The 27,331-nt window shown below is 41.5% G+C and overlaps 1 protein-coding gene across 1 annotated transcript in view; it reads left to right on the plus strand.

Moving 5' to 3' along the window:
- Cep192 (centrosomal protein 192) overlaps nt 1–25,739 on the plus strand; it is an 87,222-nt gene extending 61,483 nt beyond the window's left edge. Inside the window, 16 exon segments of the mRNA XM_036204906.1 lie at nt 998–1,150; nt 1,152–1,259; nt 1,619–1,734; nt 3,479–3,588; nt 5,645–5,795; nt 9,213–9,415; nt 9,842–9,965; nt 11,789–11,894; nt 12,667–12,871; nt 14,765–14,844; nt 15,440–15,535; nt 18,996–19,115; nt 19,570–19,691; nt 21,226–21,352; nt 21,936–21,994; nt 25,311–25,739. Coding sequence (XP_036060799.1) covers nt 998–1,150; nt 1,152–1,259; nt 1,619–1,734; nt 3,479–3,588; nt 5,645–5,795; nt 9,213–9,415; nt 9,842–9,965; nt 11,789–11,894; nt 12,667–12,871; nt 14,765–14,844; nt 15,440–15,535; nt 18,996–19,115; nt 19,570–19,691; nt 21,226–21,352; nt 21,936–21,994; nt 25,311–25,449 — 2,019 coding nt within the window. The 3' untranslated portion in view covers nt 25,450–25,739.
- Nucleotides 25,740–27,331: the final 1,592 nt, after the last annotated feature.

The following is a 27,331-nucleotide window of genomic DNA, read 5'->3' on the forward strand; positions in this document are numbered from 1 at the left end:
GAAGTATTTTTGGCTCTTGTAACTATAGGAAGTAATTTTAAATGATAAGATTTCTAGGTTTCTGCTCTGGAGGTCTTGGAAATGTTATTTTATAATAAAGCAATTTATGAGGAACCTAAGTTTAGTTTTTAATGTTGTTTTGATGAGGCACATAAGGCAAATCAAAATCAATTGTTACTTTTCCCATATTCTCAAGGGACTATTTGGAGCCTGTCAAAGATAGGTTTTAGAGATGCCTGTTGTCCAGCATAGAACATTATTTTCTAGCAAGGTAACTGTTTCTCTTACTTTCTTTATAATGGAGGTATCTGTGAGCCTTTTCCTGTTTGTTTGTTTTTTTTTTTTTTCCCCTTTAAAGGCTCCACTTCTGTAAATACTATAGCAAGCATCTCTCAAACCTGGCTTCTGTCTCAGCTTCCAAATCCCTGCCTTGCTTGTGCTGAGAGTTTTGAGTACTGGTAGTCAGTTTAGTCCTGTTTGACCGCTTCTCTCTGCTGATAGCTCTACTAAAGGACTATGAGAGGGTAGGCTTTTTCCCCTGCTAAAGTTCTCTATTATGACAATTTTTCTGATTTGCTGAGAAGTTGAAAAACTACCACTGAGATTCTACAGTTTATGCTTTGGTGTATTTCTTACCACAAAGCTGACCACCTACTAGTGTATCTGTGTTTTTAGGCATTTCAAAATTAAATTACAATTGTATGCTTTACCTTACAAATGTATGCAAGTGTCGTTATACTAGTTTTTATTGTTCTTTGGTTAAGTTTGGCTCATGCAACAGGAAATGGTTGATCTTTCTATAGTCAGATGCAGTTTGGAAGTGCTGCGTATATAATATATGCAAACAAATGGTAGACTAAAAGTTGGGTAATTTCTAGCCCAAGGATACAAACACTAAAACTTTAATTGTACTAAATCTATGTTTCCTTCTGATATAATAAATTTTCTGCTTTCTTATATAAAATAAATTTTGATGTGTCTATTTTTTTTTCCTTAGATACCTTTGTCTGGATATGGAGGAACAAGTAATCTTATTTTAGAAGATGTTAAAAAATTATCTGACAGTTACTTGGTAACAGTGAACGGCTTAATTCCTGGCAAAGAAAGTAAAGTTACTTTTTCTGTTCTCAACACTGGCTCCAGAGCAGCCTTTTGTTAAAGCAGTTTGTTTTAAAGATTCTCAAAGAAAAGTTTTGCTGGATCCTAAAATAATGAGGATCTTTCCAGATAAATTTGTGCTTAAGGAAAGAACCCAAAAAGTAAGTATAAAATCTCTGCCCTAAAAACTAAAGTTATGTTTTGATTAATATTAATTATGTATTTTATGGCCAAGGGCTAAAATCTTGTTAGAAAGGAGTAAGGAATAGAAGTACTTACTTACCTAGTTTTTCTGAAGACCTGTGCTCCCCACCCACCGACCCCTGCCCGACAGCTCTGGCTGTCCTGGAACTGTTGACCAGGCTGACCTCGCCCACAGAGATTTCCCTGCCTCTGCCTTCCAGTGTGCTGGTTCTTGTGCCTGTGTTCTGTTTAGTATGCAAGACTGTTCACTCGGAGTGAGATGACTACTGAGGAAAATACTGACTGTTGGTACTTGTGGTTTTCTTTTGTGTATCAGGATGTTACTTTGCTGTATAGTCCATCAGACAGACAGAGTGACAGCAGACCCTCAACACAACTGCTAACTGTCTACTTCTTTGGTGGTGACGAAATCTCCAGACAGCAGTATCGAAGGTACAGACTTTGTTCAGACAGTGTTGGGAACTGGTCAATGAAAGCAAGGAGAGTTAATGATTTGGAAGTTTTAGAACATACCTCACTATTTACTAGTCAACTGATGGGCGAAGAAAACATTGGTAAATTGGTGTGGCTCTTAAGTTGGCATAATGTGAGTTAGAAATACTTGGAGGAAACACCTCTATTTTCCTGCATTCCGTTTTCTTTCTTGACTTAGGGAATATGCCTCTTTTTCCTTATCCAATAGGACCATCATACTTTACACTAGGACATACTTAAAAATATATCGGATCAGATTTTAAGAACTACTGACAGATTATATTATATAAATCTACATGATTAACTTAGAATATTTCTAGAAAGGCTAAAATTACTGGAAAATATAATTGTATTTTTAAAATGTGTAGGATGGTTTAACTTACAGATACTTTATAAAATTTGATACATCTAATGTAAATGATTTAATATACTGAGTTGGAAAGTTTGGAATATTGCTGTAGGTCAAGTGTGATTAAAAAAACGGTACAATGTATGGGGCTGGAGAGATGGCTCAGAGGTTAAGAGCACTGGCTGCTCTTCCAGAGGTCCTGAATTCAATTCCCAGCAACCACATGGTGGCTCACAACCATCTGTAATGAGATCTGGCGCCCTCTTCTGTATACATAATAAATAAATAAATCTTAAAAAAAAAAAAAAAAATGGTACATTGCAGCCGGGTGGTGGGGGCACACACCTTTAAGCCCAGCACTTGGGAGGCAGAGGCAGGCGGATCTCTGTGAGTTCGAGGCCAGCCTGGTTTCCAAAGCGAGTTCCAGGACAGGCGCAAAGCTATACAGAGAAACCCTGTCTCAAAAAAAAAAAAAAAGGTGCATTGTTATGTGATAGATTCTGGATGCTTCTTGTTATAAAGCTGAGCTCTTTGGCTAGAGAAGCTACAGAGGAAGTCCATGATGAGAGCGGAAGCTCACTGTGATCTTTGAACCTGGCTTTTTTATTTGGTGAGACAGGGTCTCTGCACAGCCCTGCCTGTCCTGGAACTCACTCTGTAGACCAGGCTGGCTTCAAACTCACAGAGATCCACCTGCCTCTGCCCCCTGAGTGCTGGGATTACAGGTGTGGACCACCAAGCACGACTGAACTGGGCTTCTTAATTAGTTTAGAATAATTTGAAGAAATCAGATCATCACATATCCTGTTTCCTTTCCTCTCTACTGAAACATGAAGAATACAGTGTATTGTTTCATAACTCCTATTTATCACAAACTTATGGTGCTGAATTTCCTGTGGCTATGAACATTTGAGAATTACAGAGATGTTTATGGTTTGTTTTTCACTGCAGAGAGATCCTTTGGAAGATGCTTATTTCTACAGTAATCATGTGGTTACTTAAATATTTCCCTAAACAGCTTATCCTTATTTATTTATATATTTTTTTTTGCCTCCCCCTGAGGCAAGTTTTATGACCAAATTATCACAAATAATGAAAACATAGGCCTTCAGAAGGATCTGTCCTTCTTTCTTCTCTTACATTAAAGAGCTCTTACTTTGATATTACTATTGAGCTAAAACTAATGATTTCACTACCATTTCAGCTGAACTTCTGAAAACAGGTTTGGCTCTAACAAGTACTTATATTATGACTTAAGATATATGCTCTATGAATGAATGTACCATGCTGCTAGTGGAAAAATCTGATGTAAGTCACTTTATGTATAAAGTGAATAAAGATCTCTTCTGGCAGAGCCCTGCTGCATAAACCAGGAGTCACAAAACAGATACTTCCGGAACATAGTGTGCTACAGAACATCGACTTCGCTCAAGTATTTCAGGATGAGCTACTCATAGATGAAGGTAAAAACTGTAACATCTTTCATCTTTTGGGTCTTTTGTGGTATTATCTGGGATGGGGTGTGAACAGGAAAGTGGTTAGTTTAGATGTGGTTAGCTGAATCTGAGCTGTCTGAACCTCTGACTTTAAAGACTATCAGTGAGTTCAGTGTCCTCTATGGAATGGGAATGGCATCTACTTTTCATCCTTAAGGGTTTTGAAAATCAGATGGAAGAACTTCGCTTTATAAATATTTTTGGTTTCAGTAATGCATGTCCGTAAAGAGTAGGCTCATGAGTGGAAGGAGGATGGGGCCATTATTACACTCACTTTATGCTGTTGGAGATTTCTTGATCATGTTTAGAGATGTAGTGGTGTCCAAGACATCCCAAACACACATGCAGAGTATAGGACAGATGCTTAAGCTCACTCGAGAGAAACAGTTCAAATATTTAATTGTGTTTGTTTATCCGTACAAAATAAATACACCAAGATGTAAAAATGCATATATAATTTTTATACCATAATAATTTTTCTAGTGTTGTTGATAGCAGTAAGAAGTGAGAAGTACCCTAAATGTCCAAGCATATATAGCAGAATATTTATAGCCATTAGAACAGTGATACAAATTTGTGATAAATGTCATTTAATGAAAGTCTTCATTTATTAAGAAAATATCATTTAAAATTTTCATAGCAAAGTATCATTTTGGTAAAATAATATGTAAATATTTATGTAAAATCACACATGAATATTCACATTTAGGTTAAGGTCCATCTTTGCTACTTTAGAACATCATCCCTTCCTCAGAGGAAAGTTCTAGCTAAGAGCTAAACTGCATTTTGATGTGGATGTACATAGTAAGTAACATTGCAGCTGCGGTGAAGATGTGAATAAAAGCAGGTGGCGTTTGCAGTGGTTCGGAAGTTGGCATAATTCCACCAGCTAGTGATAGTCCATTCGAAAGAGAGATGGTACCAGCTGTGTGGACACTAGAATGCAGTCCTTCCCCTGAAGGACTGGCAGATGTAGAGGACAGATGTAGGGAAGACTAAAGTGTGTTGTGAGGAGTGGAGCACTGGAGTGTGTTTAGGAATGGGCGAGCAGTCACTGAGAATGACTTGACTGTCAAAATATACTTGAAGAACAGGAAATGTAGACAAAGTGGAAAAGATGGACCAGGATGAAGAAAGATGCTCCAGGGTAGCTCCTTGTCCAGAAATTCCAGAAGTGTGTTGTAAGAAGCATTGTTTTGATAAACCTATTAATAAATAAGCAACTACTCTCATAATTTATAGTCATGGCATAGTTACTAATAAATTTAAATTTACTACCTGGCATGATGATACATGAATGTGATGCAAGCATTTGGGAGTGGATTCAGGAGGATCAGAAGTACAGGACCAGCCTTGGCTATATGAGATCCTGTCTCAAAAAAAACAAAACCAATTTCCTGTGTTATATTTTGATTTCCATTTAAAATGTATAATTTTTAAAGGATAATAGAATGAAATATACTCCCAAGAGATGTTCATGATGCTCCCCCCTTTTTAATTAATCTAGAAACATTTAGTAATGCTAATAGTGACTGGTTCCTAGATTTGCTGAACTATGAAACTTGCCTTTAGTCTTTCTGCGCTTCAGATTCCTCCTTTTAAAGTGCACCTCATAATACCTACCTCAAAGAGTCACTCTGGAAATTTAGTTAACCTGAAGAACTAGAAGAGTGCCTCGCTCACCATATATGCTTTGGGCCATACATATCTTGAAAAATGTTCATGTTTTAAGACTCATGGTGTCCCTGAGATAGATGAGCACTGCTGTTCCAGATAATATTGAAGGGAATTAAAGCTCAGAGGAGTTTATCAAGTTGCCAAGGGTTACGGATTAGCAATGATGATCATTCATATTTGGGTCATAGTTTGTCAGCTCTGGTGGTGGACAGTCTGTTCCAGTGTTCCAGATAGTTGAGATGCTTCCTACCCCAACCTAAGGCAATAATATGGCTACATGTAAATGTACTGTTTCGTGCTGTGCTTGCATGAGAATTTATGGGTTTCAAAGTGTATTCTTTTGCAGCATGTGATCTTCCTCAGCGGCCTAATGATATTCAGCTCTTTTATGGAAGCATGCGTAAAATTACCCTGTCAGTAATTGGAGAATTCAGAGATTCTGTTTCTAGCAGAGAATTTCTTCAGCCTTCTTCCAGTGCTAGGTTGGAATCTAAAAGGTAAAACAAATACATAAACAAATCTTTTGCTAGATTTCATGACTTCATACTGCAGCTCATCTTACTAGGCCATGTTATTTTTTTTCTCATTTTTCCTACTTTTAAAGCTTAATTTGATTATTTAAAGCGCCTAGAAAAGTTCAAAAATAATAGTGCAGACAACTTCTGAAAACTCAGTACTCAGATTTCCTAGTTGTTAACATATTTATGTTGCTATCTCTTTTTTATAGAAATTTTTGTCTTAGTCATATGGCAGTGAACTGCAGGCCTGAGTAACCCTGAGTTACTAAAATTAGTCCCCATAGTTAATCTCTCAGAGTCAGAACATTTACAGTGATATCCGTAGTGCATGGACTCAGTTTATACATCTCTGTTAAAAATAAATCTCCCCAGTTAAACTATGGAAGAAGATCCTCTTTTCTCTTGTCTAGAATCCAAGTTTATATTACATTTTGATGAACTGTCTCCTCAGTAATGAGCTGTCCTTCCTTACCATTCATAGATGAGAGAGTATGAATGGATTATCAAATCAGAACCTCAGTCAAAGAATTCATAGTTAGGCTTTGCTGGTAATTTGAGATCAGTTATCTGTGGTGCTTCCTATTTACTTTTGGTATTAATACTTGTGTTCTAGGCCAGTCTTACACAGATTTTCTGTATTGAGCATGTGGCAAAAGGGAGCTATTTTAAGCATTGTAGTTTGGTAATTAAATAATTTATATGATAATTTTCAAAGAGCTATATCCCATAGGCTCATAAATTTCAGGTTTCTTTCCCACAGACAGTTGTAAGCAGATGATACACTAAACATGCTATTACAGCAGTCTGTAGACAGGGATTAGCATGCTGCCTGTGAGATTACCACATCTGCTCTTTTTCCTGAGTTTTCCCAGTAAATGCAAGAAAATAGTTTACAGACCAGGTGCTGACCATTTTCCTACCAATGACTTTTCAGTTTGCAAATTCAGCTTTGATGCTTTCAGCAGAACAAAGAAATGATGCTGTTTCCTTTTTTTCCCCTGCGTCTCACAGGTGGTATATGATGTTGACCCATTCTGGTGGTGGTTTTGTTTTGAACTGTGTAAACCACGCTGGCCTTGAATTCAGAGATTTACCTGCCTCTAACTCCTGAGTTCTGTTATTAGAAGCATGTGCCACTGTGCTCAGCAGTAGTAATATTCTTAACTTTTTTTTTTTTTTCAAGAGTTTCTCTGTGTAGTTTTGGTGCCTTTCCTTGATCTCACTCTGTAGCCCAGGCTGTCCTTGAACTCACAGAGATCCGCCTGGCTCTGCCTCCTGAGTGCTGGGATTAAAGATGTGCACCACCACCGCTCGAGTAATGTTCTTATTACTTGGTTAAAACTAGTGTTTGCAAGTTTTTCCACTACCAAGTTAATATCTTTCAAGCAAATATTCAGATATAGAGAATTATTTTTGTTACCAAATTTTTTTACATCTGTTGGTAATTGTTGCCTGATTTATGTTATTGCTATCATGGTCTTTTTATTCTTTTTATATTCTATAGTTGGGTGTCCACTGTGAAGAAGAGCCTTTTGTTTGCACTTCCTAATAGCAGGGTGTGCTTAGAGAGTCAGTGTGACTCTTGGTTCTCTCCTCTCACTCTGGTTCACTATTACTTTTGATGGGTCTCCCATCAGGCCTTGAGTAGTTTCTTACTCATTAGCACAGCAAGGTAGTCAAAGCTTGTCTGACCTTACCCTTCCCAGCTTTACAATGCTCATTTCTCTTAGAAGTACCTTTGTTTAGAAAATGACATTGGAAACCAGGGAATATCATTGGGTGTGCCCATTGTATTGTAGTGGAAGACCTAAGAAATGTGTGGATTCATGTGTAAATCCACATGTTTTTGTATCTATTTCTGTTCATAAACATGTCAAAAAAGCAAACACGAGTTAATATCAATGCCTCCAGTTCCTATCTAATGCTATAGTATATTTTCCCCATAGTTATGTTGTTCTCTGATTAGTCCCATTACCCTCTTTTGCCTTAAGGTTTCACTCAGTCTCTCAGTGTCAACCAATGCCATTGTATTTTGTTTCCTGGGCCCAGCGCTGCAGTGCATACGGGCTTAGTATCCCTATGTGTTCAGTACCATAGCCCACCCCCGCTGCCAGTAACCCTTCCACCTGCCTGGCACCTTCCCTCCTCTCTGTTCCTATTCCTTTGCTTTAGTTCTGATAATTTTCAAAGGCATTTAAAAGAATAATTAAATATAGCAGTTACATATATCACATAGTAAGGAATCGTTATCAGTAAGTAGAAATGCCAAGAACCAACACTTGTTTCACCTGGTTCTGACTGTGCCAATGCCTCTCCAATGCCTTTCTTGTTTCTCTGCTGCCATGCAGTCTGATTGAAACCAAGGTGAGCATGTGCTGGTAAGAAGAGGAGGCAGGGATTCCCTCTGATTTTCTGTTCAATGTTGATTGTAAATAAAGCTGCAGTTCATGTGTGGGGGCAGAATTGGACACTGTGCATTAAAACTTCAATTATGATTTGTGCTTTTGCGATTACAAACTAGGTTTGACCTAGAATTGTTTCTAAGGCTTACTAGAAAATAGTACGAGTCTTCCTGACTGTATTAGCATTTTTCCCTAAGTCTTTGCTGGTTAAATGGGTTTTGTTATCACTGTTGTGAAACCAGTTGTCATTATGCAGTTAGAGATATGTTAAAAAATAATTTGGTTTTTCTTTTTTTTTCTCTTTCTTCCTCCTCTTCCTTCCTTCTTTTCTCTTCCCTTCCTTCCTTCCTTCCTCCCTCCCTCCCTTCCTTTCTTCCTTCTTTTCTTCCTTCCTTCCTCCTTCCCTTCCTCCCTTCCTTCCTTCCTCCCTTCCTCCCTTCCTTTCTTCCTCTCTTCCTTCTTTTCTTTCTTCCTTCCTTCCTTCCTTCCTTTGATAGGGTCTGACTGTGTAACCCTGGCTGGCCTGCAATGCCTGTGTGGACCAGGATAGGATAGCCTCCAACTCACTGAAAACTGCCCATCTCAGTCCCAAGGTGCTGAGATTAAAGGCGTATTGAACCATGCTTAGTGAATTTGGTTTTTCTCTCTATTGGGCCATTTCCCAGTAAATTGTTTAAGAGATTTTTGATACAGAAGTCATGCAGAAAAAAAAAAAGAGATGTGGATTTTAAGTCTCTGTCTTTTCTCTCCTGTAGTACTAGGGTCAGACCCCAAGGCATTGTCATGCTTGGCCAGCACTCTATCTCAGAGCTACATCCCAAGCCCTATAAAGTACTTTTAAGTATATAAAATATGGAGACTTCATGTTTACTGAACTATATATGGCATATCACACCCTTTACTTGTGTCATCTTTTTTATTTTATGAAGCTCTGGTATAAATGTGAAATGTTTAGATTTGTTAGTATTTTTCATGTCTCTTTTCTGTTTTTAAGTGATTTTCCCAGTGAATCTGGAACTTCTGGAAAACAAGGTGGCAATGTCTCTTTGGATGTTTTACCGGTTAAAGGCCCTCAAGGTCCTCCTTTTCTCTCACAAATGGCCCACCCAGCTCAGGACACACCAGCCTCTGAAGAAGGGTGGTCTGTCCATCCGGAACACTTGATTCTGGTAGCTCCTCCTTCTTGTGAATACTTGGGTAAGAACTTCTCAGAAGTGCATTTAGGAGTCAGGGTTTGCATCTCTGTAGCTGCAGCTCCCACTCCTGAGATCCGACAGTTGACCAGCGCTCCACCTAAGGAGCTCTATCTGCTACTTGTCGATGGAACCCTGAAAACTGGTTCTGGGCAGGAACAAATGGTGAATCCATGTTTCCCAGAGTGAAATCAGAAGAGAGCCTTTTAGGTTACAGTCTCCAACCTGGCTCAGCGCAGCCAGTGTCTTTGTAGTTTCTAGGAGTTATTAGAAGACACTTTAACACAGACTGGAAATTCCTATAATCGAACTGTTGAGACAAGCAAAATAAGCTGTTGTTACTCAAGTGCATTTACTCAGGATTCGTGTTACTAATGTTTGTCTTCCACTATGGCTAAATGGAGTTAATATTCTTTATCTGTTATGGTAGGAGACATGGCAAAAACTGGACGTTTCCAGATTATAAACAACACTGTTAGGGTACTGAGATTTGAGCTATACTGGCCAGCACATTGCCTGACAGTCACACCACAACATGGATTTATCACACCAGAGTAAGTATGTTTTTTTTTTTTCTTCTTCTTTTTTCTGTGTTATTATTCAGATGCCATCATGGAGGCTTCTCTGCCCACCCCCCACCCCCCCCACCTTGAGACAGGGTTTCTCTCTGTAGCTCTGGCTGTCCTGGAACTCACTCTGTAAACCAGGCTGGCCTCAAACTCACAGATCCATCTGCTTCTGCCTCCCAAATGCTGGGATTAAAGACATGTGCCACCATGTCTGGCTTTTTGCATGCCTTTTAAAACAAGGTATTAGTTATATATAATGAATATAGAACATTGTCATACATGTGTAAATATCTTACACATTTATTTTGACCTTATTTCCCTTCTGTTCCCACTCCCACTGATTTCTTCCCTCATCTCAACTGAAGGACCAGGTTATCTTACACATCTGTGTTCAGGGTTCAGTTGTAGAGCTCTTGCCTAGCATGTGTGAGGCCCTGGTTTCTGTTCCCAGAACTGCAGAAATAAGCAAATAAAGTTAATCGGTAGAGATCTGCCCTGTGCTAACAAAGAACACATCTTACTTTGTGACACACAGTTTAAGAGATCATACACACAGCTAGATAGGGGTACCCTAAGATGGAAAAGAGACGTGATTGGTGAGGAACAGAGACCCTGCAATGGAAGACATCAAAATGTTTCTGACACACTATTCTCACAAAATCACAATGTAGGGAATAAAGCCAGGTGTGTGATGAGGGTTGGCAGTCTCTCTCAAAGCCTAGCTGTTTTGCTTTCTCTCTCCTTGGTTTGAAATGTGCATTGTTTTTTGTTTGTTGTATTTTTTTCTGAAGACTTTTTTCGTATTAGTTATGGAAAATCATTTTGCTATGCTATTTTTGATTTTTTTCCATAGACACAAGTCTGATCTCTTCATTTAAGCTTACCTTTAGGTCTTGGAAGAGAAATTTGAGAACAGAGAATATCAATAACTGGCTAATTAATAACCCCCTCTCCATTTTCCTCTCATACTTTCTTCCAGTTTACTGGAAAGTTAATTTGCTGTGTGCTGTAACCATATCATCCCTAAATATCAAGTGGCTCAGAGTTTGTGTAGTATGAATCTGTCTGGAATTGATTCTGAGGTGATACTTCTATTCAATGTTTTATACTAGAAAGAGTTTTTCCTGGGGCTAAGGGATTTGTATCAGTATACTTTTTGTTTGCCATTGTTGGGTATTGAGGCTAGATGAACCATATGAAAAAGTTGGGGCAAGAGCTAACCACATTCTTTGTTTTTTCCCAGCCACAGGAAATGATTGATATAGATGAATTTCTAAACGGTCTTATTAAATATGAAACACAGAGCCAAATATAGGGGTGAAAGCCTTAGAGATCAGGGAAATACTGAGAGACACCAATCTTACCTCTCCAGCTCTGCAGCTACCAAAAGGGAGCTACTTCCTTTCTAACCTGCACCTTTATTGCCTTGCTGTTCTGCCCTCTCATTGGCTCTTAGCCCAGCTACCTCACTTTCTTGTCAGTGCCTGTCTGTACAGACCTCCAGGTCTCTGTGGTTGGTACCGGGATTAAATGAGTGTGTCACCATGCTTGGCTGTTCCCTAGTGTGTCCTTGAACACACAGAGACCCTGCCTGCCACGTGATAAGATTAAGGGCGTATGCTACCACTGCCTGATTTTTGTGTTAATGGCTTTCTGTGTCCTCTGATCTCCAGGCAAACTTTATTTATTAACATACAAATAAAATATCACCACAGATTGGTTATTGTAGAACAGTATTTGTAACTTGTCTTTACTACTGTAGAAGTGAAGAGTATTCTCAGTGTTCATTATTTAATTTTTTTTTAAAGGAGTAAAATACAAATTCTTGTGAGTCCCAATTCTTCCCTGTCCACAAAACAATCAATGTTCCCATGGGCCGGCTTGATCTACGTACACTGTGATAATGGAGAGAAGGTAGGTCTAAGTTATTTTTCTGAGCAGCATTCCTTTTATTTTGTAGCTTCAGTTTCACAGTCCTTATTAACTTTCACATTTCAGAAGTCAAATGAAACCCAAGTAGGTATACTTCTCAGGGCATTTCATACAGAATTTTGCTCTTAGTGATCTGAACAGTTTTATTGGGAGACGGGGATGGAAAATAAGGACCTAGAAACTATTGCAAATTATTTGCTTTAAAATCAAGAAGGAAGGAAGGAGGGAGGGAGGCAGGGAGGTGACACAGTGGGTAAGCACTTGCCTTCCAGGTGTCAGGACCCGAGTTCAGAGCCCCAGAGCCTGTGTAAAGACAGACACAGGAGTGTGCATCTGCTGGTCCAAGGGCTCCCATAGCAGGATGCAAGGCAGACAGGAGAATCCCTGGAAACTCACTGGCTTCTTAGCCAGTGTACACAGTGACAAATAAGAGGCCTTACTCAAAACAAGACAGAAGAGGACTAGCAACACCCCTGTGAGTGCTCAGATACAGGTGCACGCACACTCCCATGCACGCACGCACGCACGCACGCACATGCAGAGACAGTAGAAGGGAGGAGGGAGTGAAGAAAAGCTAATGCTGAGAGAGGAGCTAGAACCAAAGGATTTACTTCGTTGAGATCTGAATAAACTTTTATTTCTAAATTCATCGGTGTTTCATTTGTTTGGAATCTCTTTACTGTAATTTAAAAACCAGAATGTGCTTTTTAAACTGGTAGTTACTTATGTGTCTTATTCATTTGACCTATTTCAGAAAATGGTAAAGGTTCAAATTCGAGAAGATTTGACTCAAGAGCCTTTACCTCATTTGGCCTCCAGTACGTTTGGAAATCTTGCCCGAGGACCTGAACCTTCCATTAGCCATTTGACAAAACCAATAACAAAACCACCTTCCACAAAAGTTGAAATTAGAAGCAAGACAGTGATTTTTCCTCCAACAGAACCTGGTAAAACCTCAGGTATTGTATCACAAAGTTAGGTTGGTCAGATGCCAGCTGCTGCATGTCGTCTATTGCTTTGCTTTTAATATAGCTGTGCATTTGTATACTAGGTTTCAAAACCAGGGCGTCACACATGTTAGTGCTTTGTGCTGGAAGTTCATCTTAAGTAAATACATACAAAATTTACTCCTTATACTTAAGGAGAAAATTATGGAGTCATTGGCAGTCATTTCAGTAATGGGATGGATTTGGAAATACAGTCTTAAACTCTGAAGCCTAGGCTCAAATAAATATGTATTTCTGGTATTTAGGTATTATTGGATGTTCATTGCTATCCTGTTCCAACCAGATCTCTAACCTAGTAATTGAAGAAGAAATGAGATGGGTGTCTTAGGGTTCTTTTGCTGTGAAGAGACACTATGACCACTGGGGCTGGCTTACAGTTCAGAGGTTTAGTCCATTATTATCATGTTAAGAAGCATGGTGACGCACAGACAGACATGCTGTTGGAGAGGTAGCTGAGAGTTCTCTATCTGGATTGGCAGGCAGCAGGAAGAGAGAGTGCTCCTGGGCCTGGCTTGGGCTTCTGAAACCTGAAAGCCCAGCCTCAAGGACACACCTCCTCCAACAAGACCACACCTCCCAGTAGTGGCACTTTCTGTGAGCCTGTTGGGGGCCATTTTCACACCACACCACAGTGTCTCCAGACCATCCTGTCTTTCCCCTGCTTCGGGTGTTTCAGTCTTTCCAACCTTGTTGAAGTCTCCATTCCAAGGTCCACAACCTTCATGGCCTTACCATGAAGTCTTTTCTTAGACTCCTTGAGTCTTATGGCCTATCCTGATAACCATAGCCTTCCCCGCTTCCCTTGACTCCTGTGCCTTCTTGTTAAACCTTGGTCAAACCTAGCTGTCTAGCCACTCATGCCCCCACTCCAGCGAGTGTCAGGGCATTACTGGGCAAAACCATATAGGCTTTGCGGACAGATTCATTGTCCCAGATGTCCCTTTATCCTGTGTTCTCACCAGCAGTCCATGTCCCAGCTCTTCCCTGACTTTGCCTCACACATAGAGAAGGCATCAGGCTAAATGCAATCTGTTTTCTATCATAAAGGAAGCCTTCTGTTTTTAAATCTAGTTAAAGCCATCTACTCTGTTTTCTCAGGACCCTCCCTGCCCCCACCCTTTCTTCTTGCCCTCCTTTTCTCCTTTGTTGGCTCCTTTCCATGAGCCCACAGTGTGCTGCTGTCACAGACACCTTTGCCCCACCCCTCATCTTTCTCCATAACCGCTGCCTTTCTCAGCACTCTCTGCTGGAAGGGCCCCGCTCCCTGCCTCCCTTTCTTAGTTTGATTTAGTGCCATCGTGATGCCTGGACAGCTTGATCAGAGCTGTTTGCTGGATCCATAGCTTCTTAGGTGATGCTGCCCCTTCCTCCATGAGCTTTTCACACCTAGGGTGCTGATGCTCCTGGATTTTCCTGCTTTGTTCCTTTTGGAATTTCTTGAGACTATTGTATCCCGGCTTCTGAAGTTACATCTGAGCCCTGGGTCCACTTACACCCTGCTGCCACCCATGCCCTTCCCCTTCTTTCTAGTCTCTCTGAGCAGTGGCCTGCTCTTTGCTCAGATGATGTGTTCTTAGTGGTGTCGACCCAGGACAGAGCTTTCATCTCTCTCGTCTCACCGTGTGAGTCATTGACACCTGTCTTCCCATTGTGTTATAATTGTGTTCTCTTGTTTCAGCCCTTCAATATCTTTGCATTTTTCCCTGAAGAAAAAAAAATCCAAAACAGGATCTCTGATTCTCTAGAAACTTCTGGAGTTTCTACTTGACTTGATTCGTGCTACAGTTTCACGGAGCTGCTTGCCACTAGCCTCTCAGAATACAAATGCGCATTTTTTCTTTTCAGAGAACTCTCTGGAACTGGAGAATTGCGGCCCCACAAGTGTGAAGTGGCACCTGTCATCTTTTGCTCCCCCGTATGTCAAGGTCAGTCATCTCAACTGTTCAGCCGTGGGCTGTTTCAAACCCTGACTACAAGTACAGGTTGAGATGCTGGTTGTTCATCCCACCACTTTATTTACTGGTGTTTTTCTGTAGGCGGGGATGGCCTGTACCCATGCTTTTTCACCAGATAATTCTGAGTGTCAAATTAGAAAGCTTTTTTTAAAGTGTGAAACATACAAAAATGCTTATTCCATTTAATTTTCCTAGTTCTGATTTTTATCTCAAATAAATTAGTTTGAGAAATGTTACGGGTTTAATTATTGAGCCCCACGTGTACACACCCTGCTTCCTTTCCATGCGCACTGTGTTTTGTGTTCACTCATCGCTGTCCATCTGTCATGTGTCAGCCCCTGGGAGCTGCTGACATAATGGCATGGGCGGAGCTCAGCTGGGAGAAGGTCCTTTCCTAGGAATGTACTGATGGTTCTTGACCTGTTTTTGAGATGGATTTGTCCTGTCCTTCATTGCTAAAGGAATAATGGGATCCTTTTTATTAATTTATTGTATTATGAGATTCTTTTATCATTTGAATAGTAATTAAATAGCCATTTGATTATTTAAAATGATTATTTTCCAGGGAGTTGATGAAACTGGAGATGTTTTTAGAGCTACCTACACAGCATTCAGATGTAAACCTATTTCTGGCACACTGGAAGGCCATGGAATCCAAAAGGTGAGTTCTGGAAGTTTTTCATAGACAGCTGGTAAGAACATGATCTTATTCTACGAGTAATGAATCACGTGACCTGGTCACTAAAGACCAGAGCTGGCCTCAGAGCCAGCTGTCCACTGGAGAAGAGGTCTGCTGGTACAAACACACTTCTGTTATGCTGTGGTGGGAAGTCTACTGAGCAGCATCCAGTTTGCTGACAGGGATTACAGCTGCGAGCGTTCTCTCAAGACAGTACTTCTATCTGCCACCCATGGCCATTGAAACCCAATTTAGCATTCACAGCATAGTTATCAGGATGTTTTCATGGGCAGCAAATCCTTCAGGCTGTTGTGAGCTTTTATTATTTTCAAAGTGATTTTTTAGAATTATTTCTTTTATTTTTGAGATAATATACTTACATCATTTCCTTCTTCCCCTCCTCCCTCCAAAACCTCCATTACTCCTTCTTACTCTCTTTCAAATTCATGACCTCTTTTTTCATTATTTGCTACATACATAATCCTACTCAAAACCCTAGCTAGCGGTCCAGAGAAATGGCTCGGAGGTTAGGAGCACTTCTTGCTCAACAGAGGACCCAAGCTTATTTGCCAGCAAACATGTCAGGTGGCTTGTAACTGCCTGTATCTCCAGCTTCAAGGGACCCTCCAGAGACGTCCTATTTGTGACTGAGCACTCCCTGGATAATTACTCCTGGCATTCTGACCATTTGTGAATTTCTGTAGTAACCACCGTCCGCTGCCCAAAGCAACTTCTCAGATGAGGTCTCGGGGCTAGAGAGCCAAGAGTTCTTATTTATTTGTTTGTATTTACTTAGAAATGTAAGCTCCGTGGTGTTTTTTATTTTATATTTTGCTGTTGTGTGACTTTTCCTAGGGAAATGTGAACAAATAGACTTTCAGTCTAGGGAGGACACTGACAATAAATAATTGTACCTAGTCTAGTCTGGTGAATTGAGTTACTAAATAGGAATATAGGGTGACTCCTGAGTAGCTGCATCATGGAAAAATAGCAGTTGTGTGCAGTAGACTTTTGGAGTATTGACCACTGTGATATAAGAATCGAATGAGGTAATAAACATGAAAGTTTTCAGGGTGTGTATTGAGTGTGTGGTGTGCTGTAATGCTGGTTTTTTTTTCCTCTTTGTTTTGCTTTGAATTTAATTTTTAAAGAGGCATGACTCTCAGTGTTCCAGAGCAGTTGCCTGTTTTGTACCTATACAGGATGTCATTGTTTTCAAGCTTGTCCCCTCCTCCTCATTGTGTTCAACCCCCTGGACAGGTGCTCTCTCCTGAGCCTCTTCTGCCCGTCCATCGAAGCCTCAGATCTGGGTTATTATCCTTATGCTCTGCAAGGCAGGAATGAGGTCACTTACATGTTTTAATGTTTGACTCAGAGACACTAACTCATTGGTGATCACTGTTCTTTGATAAAGCCAAGGCACTGATTTTTATAAAGCACTGATTTAAAATATTGTCACATGGTTATAGTGAGATGGTTAAGTTCTCTTGTCCCAGGATATCTAAGAATGAAGTGGGCCAACAGTGGAGGAAATCAGGGGCTCAGAGGGAGCTTTATTTGCCACATGGGAGCAACAACTTCAGTGGGAATGTGGACTGCAGCCCTGTGCACTAGATAAGGTACCAGCTCAGAGACGTACCAAGTGTTACAGTTGAAGCCTTCAGAGGGTCTCGGGATGCCAACCAACAGCAATTCCATGCAGAGCAAATCTGCAGAAAGCAGGTCACAGCTGCAGAAATGGATTCCTGTTTGAGTCTTGGGGGCTAAGGCAAGAACAGGTCCCCTACCTGCAGTTGCAGGTTGAATCTTGGAGGGCAGAGCATTAGGAGTCCCTCACTTGAAGCAGAAACTGCCGTTGCAGCAAGCCAGTGATGGGTCGGTCTGGATGGCAGTCTTCCCTGGCTGCAGAGCAGGCTGAGTGGATTCTGACTGGGAGCCGGGCTCTGAGGTCTTCCTTCTCTTCCTCCTCAGGCAATCTTAAATATATATATATATATATATATATATATATATATATATATATATATGACTCTCTTGAGCTCTCCCTCCCATCAAACCCAGGAGGAGAAAGAGAAAGCATACCAAAACTCAAGGGTATACTCAGTCAGGTCAGTAGGCTCTGTTCCCTGCCACTGAGGTGGTAGGGAAGCACATACTTAGCTGTCAAGGGGCACACCTAGTTTTCTTCAGCTGTAGGGGGTTAATGACCTTTGCAGAGAGAGTGGGGCAGCTCCTGCGTTCTCCACCAGGAGCCATTTTATTGCTGTTGCCATGGTGGTGGTGGTAGTCCTTCGCAGACAGTGGTCAGATCTTCACCCGAGGGGGATGCAGCCTGTACTCACTCCAGCTACATTTGTCAGTTTTTGTTCAGTAGGGTTTGCCTTATTCCTAGCTGCCACTGCAGTGTCCCTGGGACTTTCCCCACCTCGTCAGGCTGCCAAACATAGCTTGCTGCTCTGGAGGATTCTTGCATGGGTTCAGCAGCAGCTGGGGTTTCTGTATGTGCGCTTCATTTCCCTTGCTGCTTTAGCAACTGTAGGGGAGCCAGCACCTGATGGTTGGAAGGTGGCAGCTCAGTTTGTTGGTCGCTGGGTTCCATCCAGCCAGTTGTGACCGAGGGCTGCCTTTGGACACAGCCTGTAAGAAGAGAAGCAGGGGTTTTGTGGTTGCTGCTGTGAAGGGTGTCTTCAGACCCCGGGTACTGGATACTGTTTGAAGCCTTCCTCCTACTGTCACCAGCCAGCATTGCCTCTGGGGGTCCCTTAAGCCTGATCAGTTGAACATGACAGGTTGTGCATGTGTATACACATGGATGTATACCTAAGCTCTGTAAGCAGGACAGCCAGCTCCGACTAGCACTCTGAATTACTTACTGTACAGGCTGTTCTAATGGAGCACCATTTGCTTTATTGTGCTGCTCACCCTAACCTTCCACTGTTCTCATGTCTGCCATGAGAAGGCCTCGGTGATAAGAATAGATTGAAAGAATAGATTGTTTCCATGGTGAGATTTTCCTCCACAAAAGTGTATACTGCACATTTGAGGGAAATGTTATATATAGCTTTAAAAGTTACATATTTTGGATATCTTATACTATGATAAAATTGTCAAATCCTTCTTTTAAAAGTATTGTATTAGTTTATGTATATGAGTGTTTTTGTTTATATTTGTGTACCATGTGCATGCAGTGCCTGAGGAAGCCAGAAGAGGGCACCAGATCCTCTAGAACAAGAGTTATGGATGGTTGTGAGCCATCACATGGGTACTGAGAATGGAACCTGAGTTCTCTGCAGGAGCCCTGAGCCACCTTTCTAGCCCTCAAACCCACTTTTTCCTAGGCGGAATACTAGCTAATATAAATGTATTTGCTCTTTTGCTTGGTTTACAATAAACTTTAAACTCCTATTCTTTGTTTAAAGTTGGGATCTTGTATGTTATGTAGGTCTCCATCATGTTTCTGCCCAGAGACAGAGGGGATTATGCCCAGTTTTGGGATGTTGAGTGCCACCCTGCTAAAGAGCCTCACATGAAACACACATTGAGATTCCAGCTCTCTGGACAGGTGAGTATTGTCCTAGATACAATAAGCGATGATTGTATATATTAAAAACCCTAAGTGGAAAAACATCTGAAAATACATAATAATTTCCTGTGATATAGTTTCATTTTCAGTAATTTGTTGTAGCCTCGTATCCTAAGTTTCTTGTCAGTCTTTATCAACTGACATTTTGCAGTCAGCTTTTGGGTCTGTTGTCTATACTGCACATGAACTCATGTTTGACTTTGTTATGTAAGTTGCTGTCTGTGTGTGTGTGTGTGCGCATGTGTGCGTGCGTGCATTTGCATTGGGGGCAGCAGAATTAGACAGTATGCAGAGCAGAGTTTGCAGTTCAAGGGATTTAAAAATATTCATGTCTTTACAGTTTTTTAAAGAAAATAATTCCCATAAGGAAATGTCCTTGCTTTCTGGAGTATTCACTTTTCTCCTCCCACTTGGTGATTATTTTTCTGCACAGAGCATCAGAGCAGGAAATGGTTCTGAAGACTCATACTCCTCTGGAGATACCCTCATTAAAGTAGATCCTGCAGTCATGTCCCGGAGGCTTGCTGTGTCTGAGACAACCACTCGCATCCCTGGGTATGTACATTGTGTCCATCCTGAGAGTTTCTGCCTGAGTCAGTGAGATAAAGGTGTAGCACTAACATCCTTTGTGCTTCTGAGAGTCACCTCCACTCTTTTCTGTTTGTTTGTATCTCTGTGCAGCCCTCTGTCCTGGAATTCACAGATCCTCCTGCCTATCTGCCTGTCGAGTCCTGGGATTAAAGGCGTGCGCCACTGTACCTGACTTTCATGTACATTTCTGAGGATAAATATTTTTATTCATTTTGGATAAAAATAACTAATTATTACCCCAAATTGCTGGATCACATGATAAGCATGTTTAACTTTAAAACAAGTCGGCAAATAGTTTCCCCCCAAATATTTTATATTCCCGTAAGAAGAGTATGAGAGTAGCTTCTGGGGCTGGAGAGATGGCTCAGCAGCCAAGAGCACTTGCTGTTCTTGCAGGGGACTGGAGTATAGTTCTCAGCTCCCTTGTCAGTGCCTCTCTTGTCAGTGCCTCCATGGGTACTGCACACACAGGCCCTGACATAGACATAGACATATGCACACAAATAAAAACAATCAAATTCTTAAGAAAGTCGGGGTTTTTTTGTTTGTTTGTTTTGGCCAGGCTAGCCTATATTTGCTGTGTAACTGAGGATGATATTAAACTTCTCATCTCTTACCTCCACCTCCTAAGAAGTGGGGTTACAGCCATCACACCCATATTGAAAGTTCTTCATCATCATTATTTTTTTTAAGATTTATGTTATTTTTATTTGATGAATATGTGTGCTTGTGTGAGTTTTTGCCACTTAAGTGCAGGTGTTCTTGGACTCCAGAATAAGGCATCACGTCCCTTAGAACTGAGTTACTAGGCAGTTGTAAACTACCATGTGGTTGCTAAGAACAAACTCAGATCCTCTATCAGAGCAGGAAGTGCTCCTAACTACCGAGCCCTATCTCCAGCCCTGAAAGTGCATCGTCTTTCTGCTGCCCGCTTCTCTGTTCATCTCGTTTTCTTTGAACTCTGATGCTAAACAGTGCTAAAGATGGCGGTAGGGTGATGGTGGGTTGCTTTGGTCTTGCCTCCACAGTTTTCAAATGGGGAAGACGGGCTGACAGTCCTGTCTTCACATTGGTGAGTTGGATCATAAGCCCCAAGAAGTCCTTGGGGAAGTAAACAGGAAAGATGGCAGACAGCTGCTGGGGACAGTGTCATGCTAGCAGATTGAAGTCCAGAGAGAGGTAGAAAGTCAGTGTATAGAATCAGGACTGAAACAGATACAGTACCCCCATTTCCATGGGAAAGGCCAAGGGTCTCAGAGAGGTCAGCGTCTTTGGACGTATGAGTGGTCCAGGTGACCAGAACTGAAGCGGAAATGAGGAAGAAGGCACCTTCCCGGTGCCTCTAACCCAGCACTCCTGGAAGATCTCCCTGTGGCGATATTGCTAGACTAGATGAGCTCCAGTACAAGAGTCTCTGAGTTACTCCATAATGTAGTGCATGGAAACATTGCTACAGACTGAATAATGGCTTGTCATTGTAACCCTGTTCCCAAAGCAGGCAGCTTGACTCAAGTCACTGTGGAGTCTATGCCCCGAAGGATGTCTACATGTTCCTGCCAACCAAACTTGGGGAATCAAGGACCCTGAAAGTCAATTTGCGAAATAATTCTTTTTTAACTCATAAAGTAAGTTGAAAATGTTATTGTGGGCTTCCAAAAGGTCATTTTTTAATGCTTAGAAATATATTCTATAATATTTTAATTGTAATGCATTACTTTTTAAAAATGCTTTAATACCGTCTCTGAAATGAAATTCATTTGTTTTTGGTTTTTTGAGACAGGGTTTCTCTGTAGCTTTGGAGCCTGTCCTGGACTAGCTCTGTAGACCAGGCTGGCCTCGAACTCACAGAGATCCACCTGCCTCTGCCTCCCGAGTGCTGGGATTACAGGCGTGTGCCACCACCACCTGGCTCATGATCTTTTATTTGAAAATCAAATTTAAAGAATTTTAACCTTTTGTTTTTCTTCTGTATCCTCTACCACACAGTACATTTCTAGGTAACATTTACATTAGTCAGAACTGGAGAAAATTCATGTTAAAAACTCTTTTAAAAATGTGTTTCTATTTACGTAACTCTCTGTTGTCCTGCCTAATTTTTTTTGGCTGAATCTAAATTTATGCAGTTTATCTTTGAAGCAAAGCCAAGTTTTATGTATGACAAATACCAAATTTTCCTACTGTCACAAAATATTCCCTGTTCATTTTCAGCTGAAGTTCTTGAGCCCCAGAGAGCCTTTCTACATCAAACATTCCAAATACTCTTTGAGGTGAGTTTATCGAGAAAGCACCATGTTCTTCTGAGGGCACAGGGCCTGCTTTGGGGGTTGAGGGCAGGAGGAGGTTTCTCTTTACAGCTTCTCTTCCTCGGTGCTGCCACAAGGACTTTCTGCTCCCTTTCACAAGTAGCCAGGGAAGTGGAGACTCCTGCCTGGGTGTGTCCTTGGTCCCTGTGGGTCATGGGACAGTGGGGTGGCCCCGCAGGCACTGCTCCGCCGCTACTCCCTCTGTAGAAGAGGCCCTGCTTCAGGTGTTGTTTTCACTGGCCAGCTCTGAGGCCATGAGTTCAAGTTTGTGTTTGTGTTTGTTTTTGAGCCATTATAGGTGTAAGACAAGCTTTTAAGGGTAGGGTCATAGGCATTCAGTCTGTTCCTGGTAATAGAATGTTATCTTTGAAACACTACATATTCATAAGTATTGACATCACCTAAATTCCAATGTAATTTTGACAGTTGAAATGTCAGATGATTTCATGTTTTTGCTTCATCTCAAATTTTAACAAGATGTAGTTTATCTGTGTAGCTACCTGGAATCAGGCGTCACTTTGCTGCTGCTTTTAGATTCTTGTAGATTGCACTCTAGCAGCCACGGTAGGAAATAATGAGAAATACGTATGTTTATATAAGATAGCATTTTACTCAGCTTCCAAAAACCAGGTTTTAAAATGTAGGAAGTGTAGACAGTTGTAGTGGCATCCACTGTCATATCTTGTACCTTGAGAGCTGCAGCAGATGGAAGCTTGTTCTGGACTGTGCCAGGTCTAAGACAGACATGACAAGACTCTGTCCTTTAAAAAAAAAAGTGTACATTGTTAACACAGGTAAAAGTAACATTATAATTGAGGTGATTTGTGTTGTGGACTTGTTGTCCTAGAGCTAGAAGATGACATAGTTGAACCCCACATTTGTATACAAGCTGGGGGTCTTAGTTACTTCTTTCCTAGCTAAAACAAAACACCTAACAACATGGCAGTTGAAGAAGGCAGGGCTCACTTCACCTCACAGAGGCAGGATTGTGAGGTAGAGCTAGTCACACAGCACCTGCAGTCATTAAGCCAGAAAAGAGATGACAGCTGGTGCTCAGCTTGCTTGCTTGTTACTCGCTCCAGGATCCTAGCCCATGGATTGATGCTGTGCAGAATTCGTGTGGGTCTTCCCATCTAAGGCTACCCCATCCTGTCAGATTGACAGCGTTAACCATCCCATCATACTGGATCTAAAGAAACTTAGAAACATGAGATAGTATACCAGTTTTTTTTAAGGCTAATTTTATTTGTAATTATGTATATGGGGAGGGGCTCACCATGCACTGGTGTGGGTGTGTGCATACACTACACATGGAAATAAGAGGACAACTTTTTAGCAACTAGTTCTCTCCTCCTACTTTCTAAAAAGATTGATTTATTTACATTTTCTGTGTATGGATCCTTGCCTGCATGTGTAACTTGTGTGCCTGGGACCAACTAATGCAGAGGAGGGCATTAGATCCCCTGGAATTGGTGTTACAGATGTTATGAGCCTCCATATGGGTGCTGGGAACTGAACCTGGGTCTGCTGCAAGAGGCAGCAGGTACTTTTAACCACTGAGCTATCTCTCCAGCCCAGCATGCTCTTCTGCATCCGAAAGCCAGTAGTGGGTTTCATTAGGAAGACATTGTTAGTGAGAGTCTGTGCTGTTTCTGATCACCAAACTTCAAAGCTTGCCACTGGGAAGTGACGAGGATGAATGGCCTTTCCATGAGGGAAAGTCTGAAAAGCTCCCAACTTAGAGTGATTAAACCAAAAGCTGGTGGCTGCATGTGGCCATGCTGTGCATAAAGAGCAGATAGATCATTCACCACAGCCAAAGAGTATATCCGCAGACACAGTTTTGTTTGGTTTTAGTTTTAGGTTTTTGTTTTTTGAGACAGGGTTTCTCTGTGTAACATCCCTGGCTGTCCTGGAACTCGCTCTGTAGACCAGACTGGCCTTGAACTCACAGAGATCCTGCCTCCCCAGTGCTGGGTTTAAAGGCGTGTGCCACCGCTGCTGGGCTAGGGGGACACAGTTTTATGGACAAGAACAAGCCTCCATGACTAATGCTCTTAAAACATAGGCCCTCTTAGCCAGTCTATAGAATCTGAAAATAAAGCTTCCAAGAATAATTTTTTATAAAGGTATCAGATTTTAGAGCAAAATTGCACAGCAGTGTTGATAAGAATGGGTCAGGTTTTCAATTCTTTACAGTACAATATACTGCCTGAATTAAGTAAAGCCAGGAGTTTTAGTTTTTTTTTCCTCACTTGTAGGTAGATAGTGACTTATGTTAGTATATGGGGTACAGAAAAGCAATGTACATTCCCTTTCCTGTTTTGATTTGGTAGCCAGAGATAAAATCCCAATATTGTGTTAATCTAATTTGAGTGTTTTGATTTCCATTTTGTTTGTTTTAGGGCTGGGGTGTAGCTCAGTTGGGAAGAGTGCTTACCTCTATCAGGCATGAAGCCCTGGGGCCATCCCAGAATTCTAGTTTGGGAGGTATAGGTAAGGGAATTTAAAGTTCAAGGTCATTCTTGGCTATACAGCAAGTTTGAGAAAAGCATTTTGAGCTGTATGAGAACCTTGTCTCAAGGGAACAAAAACAGTGCTTGAGATTAGACCACAGGCCTCAGGCATGATAGGCAGACACTGCACTTGAGATTAGACCACAGGCCTCAGGCATGATAGGCAGACACTGCACTTGGGATTAGACCACAGGCCTCAGGCATGATAGGCAGACACTGCACTTGGGATTAGACCACAGGCCTCAGGCATGATAGGCAGACACTGCACTTGGGATTAGACCACAGGCCTCAGGCATGATAGGCAGACACTGCACTTGTACTATCTCGATTTTAGATTTTCCTTGACTTTCTGTCATCATCCTGTTAGTATTAAAAAGTTAGAAATAGGGTTGGGGATTTCAGTGGTAGAGCACTTGCCTAGCAAGCACAAGGCCCTGGGTTCCTCAGCTCAAAAAAACAAAAACAAAAAAACAAAACAAAACAGAAATAGGCTGAGTGTGGTGGCATAGGACTTTAATCTTAGCACTCAGAAGGTAGAGGCAGACGAATCTTTGTGAGTTCAAGGCCAGCCTGGTCTACAGAGGGAGTTCTAGGACAGCCACAGCTATACAGAGAAACCCTGTCTGTAAAACCAAAAGAATAGAAAGAAGAATTATAAATAGGATTCTGTGCTTCTTGACTCATTAAGCCTGTGCCAGCACTGGGCTGTGGCAGGTGACTGTTGATGACGGTCACTTCACACCCTCCATTTCCTTTCTCCACAGAGCCCGGCATTACATCCACATCCCCGTGCACTTCAGACCAGAGTCAGTGGGCAAATTTGAAGCTCTGCTTGTGATCCAGACAGATGAAGGCAAGAGTATTGCTCTTCGACTAATTGGTGAAGCCCTTGGAAAAAGTTAACTAGAATACATTTTGTGTGAATGACCTGGTATATTTTGGCAATCTCATTTTTCTACACCAAAGTTATGCTGTTGTATATATTTTGTATATGAATTCAATATGTATAAAGTATAGATTTGTTTTTAAAGAATTCAGTCCCAAAGCCCTGACTAAATATCATGTATCTAAGCTCACAGTGTTAACATTTACAGGGGAGAAGTTCTATTTTTGCATTGATTATGACATTCTGAATAAATACAGCATATGTTTTAATGTGGTGTATTCAGAAATAAACTTGAGTTTTTCACTGAGCTTGTCTTTCTATATGATGTCACATTATAAAAATTAGAATATGGCTTTATCCTTCTAATTGTTCCCAATCTTCAGAGTATGTTCTGATTTCTTCTCCTCCATCACATTGTTTCCTTTCCCCTAAGAAATTTCTTCTCTCTGTTAGCTGGTTGCCAAGATAGGGTCTTCCTGTTCTCTGTAAAGACAGTGGAAAGCTGGTTTGTCTCCTCGTGTTGCTTACTGTATTTAGCTATGGACACGGCAGCTGCTCCTGGGTGCAGTTTGGACATGACCTTTGCAGGCATGACAGGATGAGGGGAGTTCTGTGACGCTCAAAAGGGGATGGGAAGGACCTCCTACAGGAGGAATTAAAGGCAGTACATATGAGGTCAGGAAGGCAGCATGCCACCCAGAAGGTGTAAGGTGAGGGACTGCGTTGTGGTTAGTCATGGCGCATCTCCTGAGCATGGTCACAGGCCCAGCCTTCTGAGAAGCATCGGTGTTGGTGCCCAGTGGATCTGGGATTTTGTCTGGGTAGCATTTTAAGTTTGGATTACTTAAACCCAACTACAGTTCAAAGGTATGATTGTGAGTCTGACAGAAAAGCAAATCTCTGCGTTCTCATTTTTCTCTTGCCTAGAGAGCAGACTTGTAAAGCCAGATATGATATTCATGCCTGTGGTGCTGGCACTCAGGAACCTAATGCAAGAGGATTGGCATGAGAAGCCAGCCTGGGATGGAGTGAGAACCAGGATAAAGACAAAGAGAAGGAAGAAGGGTGGACTTTGGCAAATGTTCTGTTGTTTCTTTGTTTTATTTTGCTTTTTGAGATGGCGTCTCTATGTAGCCTTGGCTCTCTCACTGTGTAGACCAGGCTGGCTTTGAACTCATAGAGCTCAACCTGCCTCTGCTTCCCAAGTTCTGGGATTAAAGGCGTGCGCCCCCACACTTGGCCCTCTGCAAAAGGTTTCCAGATAAGCAGGTAGTACATTTCCCGACCCAGCTTACTACAGATTTCATCTGTCACATGTCATGTCACTTCACATTTGTATGGGCATGTGACCACACTCACTTCAGAAAATTTAAAATAGTGCATGTTTTGTCATGTTCTTTCTGGTCCTTCGTTTCCTGAGGGTTTGTTTCTGTGAAACTACTGCTTTGCCTTTATGTTATACTCAAGAGAAAAAGTGTGGAAACAAATGGAACACTTTAAAATAACTCTACCTCCTACTTCTTCTGGATATTCAGTTCCTGTGCCTCATTATTGTCTTGGAAACATGACGTCTGGGGGTCTTTAGGTCTCTGTGTAGCTTTGGAGCCTTTCCTGGAACTCCCTCTGCAGCTCCTGCTGGCCTTGAACTCATAGAGATCCACCTGCCTCTGCCTCCCGAGTGCTGGGACTAAAGGTGAGCACCACCACTGCCTGGCTAGACAGCTGCTTTAATGGCCCGTAATACCCCCAGCTGCCTACTGTTACAGCCTTATGTAACTCCTTCCCAGGGTTGACTGTTTTCCCTCTAGTAGTCATGTCCCCAAAAGTACTGATGACTTGCTAACAGACTCCTTGGAGGCCTTAGGGAAGCCAGTTGCTATCTTGGGAGGATTGTGGGTG

Source organism: Onychomys torridus, chromosome 13 (assembly GCF_903995425.1).
Source record: "Onychomys torridus chromosome 13, mOncTor1.1, whole genome shotgun sequence".
NCBI classification, from domain to species: domain Eukaryota; kingdom Metazoa; phylum Chordata; class Mammalia; order Rodentia; family Cricetidae; genus Onychomys; species Onychomys torridus.